The sequence below is a fragment of the Triticum dicoccoides genome, chromosome 6A (genome assembly GCF_002162155.2).
Source record: "Triticum dicoccoides isolate Atlit2015 ecotype Zavitan chromosome 6A, WEW_v2.0, whole genome shotgun sequence".
Lineage (NCBI taxonomy): Eukaryota > Viridiplantae > Streptophyta > Magnoliopsida > Poales > Poaceae > Triticum > Triticum dicoccoides.
In genome coordinates, this window is record NC_041390.1 from 157010083 (window position 1) to 157020487 (window position 10405).

A 10405-nucleotide genomic window follows, 5' to 3' on the forward strand; every position below is an offset into this window, starting at 1 on the left:
CTCTCTTTTATTTCTATTCTGTTTTATATTTTTCTATTTCTGCAATTTGTTTTAGGATTTGTTTTAAAATATCAAATCATTTTATAAAATCCTGGAAATAATTATGGGTACTTTCTGAATTATTTCAGTGACCCTTATCAATTTCCAACATTTATTTGAGCATTTAAATTATTTATAGTATTTAAATGCCCAAAGTCAAATACAATATGATTTAATTCAAAAATCCAAAAATGACCTAGGAATATAATCATCATTTTTGGCAGAGGTTTCCACCTTAACCAGAAATCATGAACTTTTCTTAGGAACCTTTTGGGTTTATTGAAAAGATTTTAATTCACCCTAGTTGAGTTGATTTAATGCTAGGGTTTGAACATCCCCATTTCAATTTTAGGCAAAATTTAAACATGATGCAAACATGAAGCTAGCCTAGAGCACTACCAGCAGCTAGGGATGTGACACTATGCTTGTCACTTGAACCGTTTGAAATGAGAGAAATGCTCGGGTTTTCCGGCATAAATCTGCACCGCCACCAATCCTTCTTAGCATCATCTTGGAGGAGGCCAAGCTTTGGGTCACCGCAGGCGCGAAAAGTCTAGGGCATATAATTTTGCGTGAGTAATTGTCATGTCGTGTATTTGAGTGTGCTGTAAAACTCTAAACTCTATTCTTCCTTATTTAATGGATGAGACAGATCTTATGCCTCTTTTTTTTAAAAAAAAAATCACCCGCTTAGTTTCTATCCTTTGGAACTCGCAGACATAGTTAATGGAACTTGCAGTTCTAGAAAGTCATAAGCAACTCATGTTCATCTGGTGCTGTAGCAAACAGCCTTTCAAACTATCTTCTTTTTTTGCCTTGTTTTCCGTGGGCGGCGAGGAGTCCATTTGCGTGTGGACTGTGGAGTGCTGGCAGCAGCAGCAGGCAGCAGCAGCATTTGGGTTGGTTTCGTTCCCCTTTCCGTGGTAGCTAGCACGTGAGAGCGACGGCCAAACCCCCATCACCAGCCCCACGTCACTACAGGCCCGTTCGGAGGCTCTCCACTCCTCGACTCTCTCCTGGAGCGGCCGGAGGTACAGTTTACAGTTTAAAATTATGGAGTGGCCGAAGAGGTACTCCGCAGATCCTCGTATTCTGCGGAGCTGGGCCAGTGCCGAACAGGGCCTACATCTGCACCTAACCCGGCACGGCAAAAATTCCCTCAGACAAAAAAAATTCAATAAGTTCGCATACTGTAGTATAAGTTTCTAAATATAAGCGCTTAGAGATTTCAATATGAACTACATACGGACATATATAGACATACTCCATATTTTAGAGTGTAGATTCACACATTTTGGTTAGATCCTAAAAGAATCTTTAAAAGGTCTTATAGTTAGGAACAGAGGGATGAGTCAACGCCCACAAGTTGGGCGATGCTCCGGACTCAGAGGGAGCACAGCACAATGGTCAGTGCTTGAAACCCCCCAACTCCTGCTCAACGCGGATGGTGCCTTCCCCCATTTAAGTTCACGGACGGGAAAACTCCCGACATTCTGGTATGCCTCTTCGAAGGGGAAAACAGAAGAGAGGGAGGGTGCTGGATCGCTAGGGCGGGCACGAGAACAGCAGCGACGCGTTGGTTCCACCAAACCCGAAGGAATTCGAGATGGCGGCCCGTATCGGCATCTTCTTGGCGGCGGTTAGAGGCATGAACGCGCCCTCGAACAGCAGGTCAGGCTGCTCCAGGTTGAGCGTGGGCGGCGCCACTCCCTGCAAAAAATTGCATGCGATGATGAGTACGGCCTACAGAGTGATTTTCCCTTGCAGGAGCTACTGATCAGTGATCACTGATGGTGGGTAACATACATGGTGGATTGCTAGCACGGTGAAGATTGCTTCCACTGATCCGGCTGCGCCTAGCAGATGACCGATTGCTCCCTGGAGAAGACGGTTTTTTTGGTCCTCAGTCATTGTCGTAAAATGGACTAGACTAGTGCGGGAGCTGTGACAGTTTAGCTGCGCAGAATGAGGTGTACCTTAGTTGAGGATAACGCAAGACCACCGGATGTCGCGTGGTGGCCAAAGACAGATTTTATTGCAGTTGCCTCCACAGCATCCCCTGATTGTGGTTCAGATCCAAGACATCAGCTTATTTATCATAACTCAAGATGTCGCGGAATCATAAACACAAGTTTACCCACAAGGTACAATAAACAGAAGTCATGCCAGCCCAGGTGGGTTTTGCCAGGCTGACTGTGAGCACCTACCGAGAGGAGTTGATGTTGCATGCGCGTTCAAATAATCAATCTGATCTGCCTGAAGCCCTGACTAGAAAAGGAGCAAGAATTCTATCAAAATCAGAATGTCAAGAAAATAATTATTGTGACGTGATTTCTAATTCCTCAAAGCTTAATACGTGTTTAAAATGTGATTTCTAATTCCTCAAAGCTTAACTACATGCTTAAAATGTGCACCACACGAATTAGAAAGAATATGCCACACCTGTTCCAATGCCCTCTCCATGGCTAAGATAGCACCTCTACCATCATTTTGTGGCTGAGTTATGTGGTGTGCATCACCTGACAGAAGCTGATGTTCATGACGCAATACATACTAATGACAAAGTAGACCATCTCTTTTGTGGAAACGGAGGATACCAGACATGCCATAGCCTCGAACTTCTGCATAAATTTTTGCGCCTCGTTCCATTGCATGGTCAAGTGCCTACAGAGGAATAAATTGATGTACAATCTGTTCAGAAACAAAATGCAATAAGACAGTTTCCAGACTAAAAGTTACATATACCATATACAGGATACAGCAATTTTACACCATAAGGGCCCATTAGGAAAAGGAGTATTTGTAGGTAAGTTTTGGCATTTAGTTCAAATTTGACTCAAATACCAAGAACCACCATTCTTCCAGGCAGCTTCTAAAAAAGCAATACTATGGTGATTTAAGTCCTTTGACAAACTCTTTTACAAAGTGCTATGGATTTTTTTTTTCAATATGTAAATGACTGATCCTATAAAATAACAATGAACCAGCAGCTTGGGAACAGCAAGGTAAGGACAGACAACAGGAAATGATCAGTGTTTCCTCTGAACTCACCTCCAACACCATGACTCCACAACCTTCACCAATCCTATCGGTTATTTAAGACGGAAGATAAGAATGGACAATAGGAAGGAAAAACAAAAGGAAGTAAAAAAAATACGATTCAATATAAGTATGACGTACACAAATCCATCTCTGCCACAATCAAATGGCCTCGAAGATGCTTGTGGAAGAGAGTTATACTTTGTAGACAATGCCCTTAACCTGCAGACCATTATAGCGAAAATAAGATGGTGTTGGCAATATTAGTGACGGGGATAGCGATAAAATGTGCAAGAGTGTGACTGTAACCAAGTTTTTCTGGAAATAAACAGATTAAGTTTGCATATGATATTATGAGCCACGACCACGAGTGGTTTGTGGACAAAAACATGGGTTCTCTACTTTGTCCTACAACCTTCAGTCAGCAGTTGTACATTGAAACCTTAGTAAAGCAGCTGAGGCAATTTATAATTGCCCTACGGAGCATCTAGACAGAGTATTTGGGAAATTAAGCAAAACAAAACAATTGTGAAGACGCGAACATACTTGCCTAGAAAATCCAGCTATAGATAAAGCATCAATACTAGACTCTGTTCCTCCAGCCACCATCACATCTGCATCTCCAAATTGAATCATCCGTGTAGCGTCGCCAATAGAGTGAGCGCCTGTGGCACAAGCTGTCACGGCAGCATGGTTTGGACCCTAGGTTTCAAGGGTTAAATATCAATGTTGTTCATGCAAATAATTGTACAAAATGGAAACAAGGCATATCACAATAACAATTTTCACCTGGAAACCATATTTCATGCTGACATGACCTGATGCCATGTTGATCAAAATCTTGGGGATGAAGAATGGGCTAAGACGACGTAGACGCTGCATTCAGAAGAAAACAAATTCCACGCATCAGTGCTGGAAGTTACCAGAAGATAATCAATTATATTGCAAGCCATGTATGGTGCAGGTCCAAGCTTCGGAGAAGACGTAAAAATTGATTGATTCTAATGTAAATGAAGAATTAAAAAAAGATATGACGAAGTGCTGGTCTTGGTCAGTAGCATTCACCGACAAGTAGTTTTGTAATGGCTAGTTTCAATTATGAAGTGTAAACTACAAATTCAATGTATCCTGTTCCTGGCCGGTTAGCGCTCGGTTTTCCTGTTCATTGATTAAATAACATATCTTCTCACAATTTTCTTCAAACTTATCCCTCCGTTCACAAATACAAGATGTTTTTGATATTTCAATATGGACTACATACGGACTGAAAATGAACAGACACACTAAAACGTGTCTATATATCCGATTCAGAAAAAGTTTAGAACATCTTATATTTGTGAACAGAGGGAGTACTTGAGTTGCTAAAATCAGATGATTTTTTTTAATCTTAATGCTACTGGCGCCCACCAGTAATGCCGGCCAGCCGGTAGTCGCCATTATTTTGCTTGCATCTAACACTGTATTTCTCACTCGGCACATATCAATATAATAATAGTGAGAATCACTATAGCTGCACAATGACTAACAATACAAAAGGAAAAGAGTGAGAATAAAGCAAATTGCAGTGACTGTGGGTACGGACATTTTCAGCAATCAGCTGTGATGCATCTAAAATGTCGGAGATGCTTCCGATTCCCCCACCAATTGAAACACCCTGATAAAGGCTCTAATTAGATCCAGCAACTTGGCAAAAACACAAAAAAGGAAAAGAGCTTCCACCAAAAGCAATTGGTACCGTTCTTTCCTTCTTCTCATTTTCCGAGGGCAGCCAATTTGCATCTCTCAAAGCCTCATCAGCTGCACATAGAGCATATGCTATAAACCCCGATATAGATCTACTGTCCTGGAAACAAAAATGTTCAATCAACAGTTTGACATACGAAACAAAGTTTAACTATGAGACAGACAACATCACCATTTACATATTACAGTCATACGATAGAATCTCATCAGAACATAACAGATTTCCAATTGTAGAAGAGAGAGACAGTCAGTGGACCACAATGAACGTGTAATTAATAACTTCTATCTACTTAAATCCTACAGATATCTGACAGAAGAAACGCCAAAGACAGGTTCAACAATGTGATGTGGCATTGAAGACTGTTACTCCTAATGGCACTGAAGATAAGGGTCTTTATATCAGTACCAGTTATCACATGACTGTAGCATTGTCAACGGGAAAGCTTGTATAGTATGCTGAAACGTAACAACCTTATTTAAATTTCTCTTGAAATCCATTCTCGAATCAATTATATCAAGCATGTCAACTACTAGCAATTCATGGAACAATCATGTGCAGAAAAAGAGCATCAATCCAATCTCACAGCAACAGTGCGAAAACCAATGTATACTGGATAGTTAGGGGCTAGTGAAGTGTCAGTCATAAACCTTGGTCCACGCCTCCTCGTCGAACTCGGCCTCGCCCTTCCCGCGCGGCACGGCGGCGGCGACCCTGGATGGGAGCTGTCCCAACGTCCTCTCCGCGGCATCCCCGGTGAGACGCAGGTCCTCCGCGGCGAGCGCGCGCACCGCGCAGTCTCCGGCCACGAGGCGGTCCCAGGTGGACCCGACGCCGCGGCCGAGCGGCGTGACGGCGCCCAGCCCCGTCACGACCACGCGGCGGCTGGCAGATGGGCGCGGCGGAGGCAGGTCCGCACCCGAGGACAAGCCTCGGCGGAGGCGGTGGCCGAGCAGGAGAGCGCGGCGGAGCACGCTCATCAGGTGCTGCCGCGAAGCTGACTATCCTTAGGGCCCAGCCGCCCAGGGCATCGGCTGTTCTCTAGCTCGCACGCAGACATGGCCATCTGGGCCGTGCTACGCGGGCCGGGCCAAAATCACGCGTACGTGGCAGATTATGTGCCCAGCCCAGGACGCGGCTAAACGGGCCGTGCAGGCCTGTGGCCGGGCTGCGAGGCGAGGCCCACGTGCTGGCATGGCCTGTTTATTTTTGAACAACCCAATTTTCAAAAATAGGCACAAAACAGCCCAAAAGGCCAAATAGCACGTGAGCCGACAGGCACACATGTGGCCTCGGGCCGGCCCATCTAGCAATCATGTTATGCTTGGGCCTGGAAGTGCGGCATGCGTGCCGGCACGGCACGACCCGTTTATAAACATGCCACCACGAACCCTTTTTTCGTGTTGTGCCAGGCACTTTTAAGGATGGGCTAGGTCATGCCGGCCCAAATGGCTAGCTCTGCTCGCATGGGGAGGGGCAGGTTGAAGCCTGGATTTAGAGTAACTCCAACATCGTGCACCAATGAAACACACTAAATGTCCGCGGACACGTAACTCAAACACCTTACCGAATCAAACACGCCAAATGTCCGTGGACACGTCCAGACATGTCCGTGGACAATGATAGGAGAGGCGGCTATCCAATCCGGTACACCAAATATCCACCCTAGGTCCGGCCTTCTCCATTTGACATGCATATGTTTGACCAATAACAGTTTAGCATATGAATAAATAGTTGCAAACATATACAATAAAGTTTTTTTACATTCAACCGATCCAAAGATAGCATTCACAGTGTTGGTGTGCTTTCATGGTAACATCCACCCCTCCAAGGGTGACTAGTTTTCCTTCAAGGAAGTGAACATCGGAATACATCCTCCTCTCCAAAGTTTACCCTAGCTTCTTACTTGTGATATATTTGTCTCCGTATCTTTACTTGTTACTAGTAATAATATAATGTACATGCAATGCACGTTTATATTAGCTAAGATATATCTGTTGCACATTGATATTTGGTAAGATATGAATTATTTTTTCGCGGAAATTGTAGGATATTAATTACATGGCAGATTTCAAGGGATAGCGTTGAGTCAAAACGTGTTTATAACCAATGGCAGTGGTGGGTAATTAGAGCGTTAAACGTGTTTGGTGCTCAACATTGGAGCGATTTGAACCGCTAGATAACATGATTTGATGATCGAGATGGTTTGGATCTGCCCATTTGGGTCTTTTTATATTGGTATAGATATCATATTGTGGTTGTTTGTCTATCTATTAGTTGTTGATTATATTGCTAGCACTAGAATCATCTTTGCACTTATTAGGCTCACTTTCATATTTCTCATATTGCCTAAAGTTGCTAACTAATAATTAAATTTGTAAGTGTATCTATTTAACCCCCCCCCCCTCCTAGGTATATCTCGATCTCGATCCTTTTAGTCGAGTTTCAATGCAACCACTGACGGTATTGGCTCGGCACCTTAAAGACGGTGGAGAACAGTAAGGAGGACGAGCCAAGGCCTTCACATGTGACGAAGGTGGAGTCCAATGATGAGGGTTCCGACGTTGGCTGCGATAACTTTGTGCGTGAGAGTGATGAGGAGTAGTTGTCTAGTGTTTGTAGTCTAGTATGTTTAAATTTGAATGTTTGCGCGTGTAGATCGTTGCATGTTTAAAACTGTTTGGAAGTTTGTAAGTTCGAACGTTTGGACATTTGAATATTTGGAAGCTTGTAGTGATGAGTCTGCAATGCGATCAAGTACTCCCACCGTAGATCACTATTTAGTGAGCTAAACACTCTTATATTTTTTTTACGGAGGGGGTAGTTTGGCTGTTTTAGTATGACTGAGTACCCTAAAAATAGGATAATTGTTGGAGAAGAACAAAGAACAATTTAGTGTCCTAAAAGTCCCTTTTTGGTGCCCTAAATTTTACCCTCTGACAAACATAAGGAAAACCTACGATCAGCAGACACCGGCGGAGACAAATCATAGCGTTATCGCCGCAACTCCAACAGCGCCAAGCACAAGTTAATTGCCAGTATTCCCACGCCTCGCTTTCACTCACCAACCAGACGACAAACAGGCAAACAATCGTGGCGAAACAGCGCTGCCTTCCCTGCTCTTTCCTTCCTATGAACTCAATACAAGAATCATATATCACGCCTCATGGTAGAATAGAGGTCACAAGCAGCAGCAAAACATCATGCCTAACATACAGCCTTCAATACTATACCGAGGTTCAGAGAAGGCCCTTGGACAACAATACAACCAAGTAACCGTGCCAACTTGCGCATCTCAAACTGCTTCTCAAGTGGCGTGTCATCGCCATCGCGGCATCTCCTGTCTGCACAGTTAACAAAGAAACAGAATTGTTCCATGAATCGAGTGGCAGATTTTCAGCAATTTGCATAAATTTTGTCTGTGTAGTGATCAGTCAGTCAGCCATAATAATACACACAAATGGGAATACCTTGGCTTGCTCTTACACGCCAGGTTGCTCCTCTTGCCATCACGCGACGAGATTACCTACACAAGATGTGTGCACCAACCAACCTTTAGTTTTTTTCTTTTTATAGTCACTGATGAATTTGTATATAGACACGATGAATTTATACGACTTCTACAATCGGGATAGTAGGCAGAATAATAAAGCCTCTGCCGATCCCTGGCTAGTGGTTACTGGTTACCCCATGCACGCAAAAATAAAAGAACAGACCTTTCTGTTTTGTTCGTTGCCGTTTACAGTAACTTTTGACAAAGCATTCATTCCTCCAACAGAATGGGTTTCATATGTTGTGGACTTCTGCATCATTTCAGTCTACAACAGAACCACATTAGCAAGTGCTGTGATTTGGAAACGATTTCAGTCTATAACAATAATCCTACGAATCATCCCAGGGCACTGTTTGCTTTTACCTTAACCGCTGCGTTCCTCCCGTTCGAAATCCGGGGTGCCTTTGCAGTTTTGTAGGGTCGGATGCCGCTGCTGCTACTTCTGCACAAAAGAACGGAGCAATTTACATAAAAAAGAAACAGATATTTCACACCAAATTTATAAATCATTCCACACTCTAGGAACAAACCTTGCACTTGTGGGTGCACATATGTGCATAGATCCTCTAGTACGGCTATTTCCAACCGATGCCGCTGGCGTGCTCAGCTGCTTCCTGAAAATCAGTTCAAACAAGTACAGAGGTTTCAATAATATTCAAGATTTCCACAACATATGCTGAATACTCCCTCCGTTCCAAAATAGAAGTCTTTTTAGAGATCTCAATGCGGACTACATATGGAGCAAAATGAGTGAATCTACACTCTAAAATATGTCTATATACATCCGTATGTAGTCCTTATTGAAATCTCTAAAAAGACTTATATTTAGGAATGGAGGGAGTAGAAATGAAATCAAAATGAAGACCTTTTGTTCTGCGATCCATTGCTTGTACTGGTAAGACCTGCGCCTCTTTTCGATGCGACCTGCCAAGATTAATTAAGCTTATCAACTTCCCATAAACCATTAGAAGCGTTTAACTATTTGTTATACCGAACTTGCAAAAATATCTTCTGACGATTAGCAATAGGAAAATTATGGTCCATATGTAGAAGCAAGTGACCAAAGTTGCATTTGTGAATAAGTTCAAAGGATAAATCAACATTTGATTAGGGGCAAAAGCTACCTGAGCAGCCTGCAAGGGTTTTGCATTATTTTGAGGTGAATTGGGCATAACTGAGCTTCTAGTAGCCAGCTTCCCAGTATTGCTGCTGTTGCTAGAGGCAACATGAGAAACAGACGATCCCTTGTTGTAGAAATTTGTACGAGGAAGGGTAGCTGCAGGCTGTACTTCTTTCAAAAACCTGTGAGAAGCTTGTGTAGCTGATTTAGATGGTGCAATGACTCTATCAGTGTTCTGACACAAAGCAGATCTGGAAGAAATGGCAGCTCTATCAGCATTTTGATACGGAGAAGATCTAGAAGAGGCAGCAGCTTTCTCAGCACTCATCCTATCAGATAAAGCACGCAATTTCATCTCAACCCTCTTGTGGAAAGGATCCTTTAAGCCTTCAGAGTTCATGTTTTCTGAGTTTCTTCTTAAATGTACTCTTGGAATTTGGATAAGACAACTTGATGGGTCCTGAAATAGTAAACATGGGCATATGAGATAAATGACATTAACTTTTGCATCATATATATAAAATAATCAAGAAAGGAAGAAACCAACAATGGAAAGTTTTCTTTAGTACTATCCTGGAAAGTGATCTGGCTAGTACTATGCTGGAAAGTGATCTGGCTCATTCACACATGTAAGTCATATAATTATATTATGGAATTTCCCTTCCAAACTGCTTGGAATCTCATACAAAGCCAAAACTCACACCAGCCATGTAATTGCAGCAAATTGATCATCCCAATATAATGGTGAATACTTCTGTATATCAAATGTAAACCAATGTCCAAAATAAAACTCTTGTACTTTTGCGATGAACTTTCTATACTACAATATTCTAGTAGTGATTATCTAGAATTTACTTGCCGCTAAAGCAGGAACCAACTGCAAAAACTAGCTCTGTTCTGTTATATCTTGTCA

General features: G+C 42.7%; 2 protein-coding genes across 6 annotated transcripts in view; both read right to left on the bottom strand.

The window, feature by feature from the left end:
* Window positions 1-1235: 1235 nt before the first annotated feature.
* On the bottom strand, window positions 1236-5815 carry LOC119316390 (3-oxoacyl-[acyl-carrier-protein] synthase, mitochondrial-like). Of its 2 annotated transcripts, none has more exons than XM_037590708.1 (13): window positions 5470-5815; window positions 4814-4921; window positions 4661-4732; window positions 3868-3954; window positions 3629-3780; window positions 3220-3300; window positions 3091-3124; window positions 2637-2703; window positions 2482-2558; window positions 2247-2307; window positions 2016-2098; window positions 1846-1917; window positions 1236-1749 (listed from the first exon to the last, which is right to left on the bottom strand). In XM_037590708.1, the coding sequence occupies exons 1-13, from the start codon at window positions 5797-5799 to the stop codon at window positions 1585-1587; spliced, it is 1389 nt and encodes a 462-aa protein (XP_037446605.1). In that variant the 5' UTR covers window positions 5800-5815; the 3' UTR covers window positions 1236-1584. The 2 variants fall into 2 exon arrangements, with proteins under 2 accessions (XP_037446605.1, XP_037446606.1); XM_037590709.1 differs by having other exon boundaries at window positions 4814-4916; window positions 5470-5709.
* A 2098-nt stretch (window positions 5816-7913) lies between these two features.
* LOC119316391 (protein WVD2-like 7) overlaps window positions 7914-10405 on the bottom strand; it is a 5145-nt gene continuing 2653 nt past the window's right edge. For all 4 annotated transcript variants that reach the window (XM_037590710.1, XM_037590713.1, XM_037590711.1 and 1 more), the window contains exons 4-10: window positions 9497-9952; window positions 9238-9296; window positions 8903-8986; window positions 8736-8814; window positions 8536-8637; window positions 8290-8345; window positions 7914-8163 (exon numbers count right to left, since the gene is read on the bottom strand). In XM_037590710.1, coding sequence (XP_037446607.1) covers window positions 8139-8163; window positions 8290-8345; window positions 8536-8637; window positions 8736-8814; window positions 8903-8986; window positions 9238-9296; window positions 9497-9952 — 861 coding nt within the window. In that variant the 3' untranslated portion in view covers window positions 7914-8138. The remainder of the gene's footprint in view (window positions 8164-8289; window positions 8346-8535; window positions 8638-8735; window positions 8815-8902; window positions 8987-9237; window positions 9297-9496; window positions 9953-10405) is intronic.

Coding starts and splice junctions, on each gene's coding strand:
- LOC119316390 (XM_037590708.1), bottom strand. CDS start 5,799: ATGAGCGTGCTCCGCCGCGCTCTCCTGCTCGGCCACCGCCTCCGCCGA. Junction 3,955..4,660: donor CACAGCTGATTGCTGAAAAT/GTCCGTACCCAC, acceptor TTCTGAATGCAG/CGTCTACGTCGTCTTAGCCC. Junction 3,301..3,628: donor TCTATAGCTGGATTTTCTAG/GCAAGTATGTTC, acceptor AATGGTCTGCAG/GTTAAGGGCATTGTCTACAA.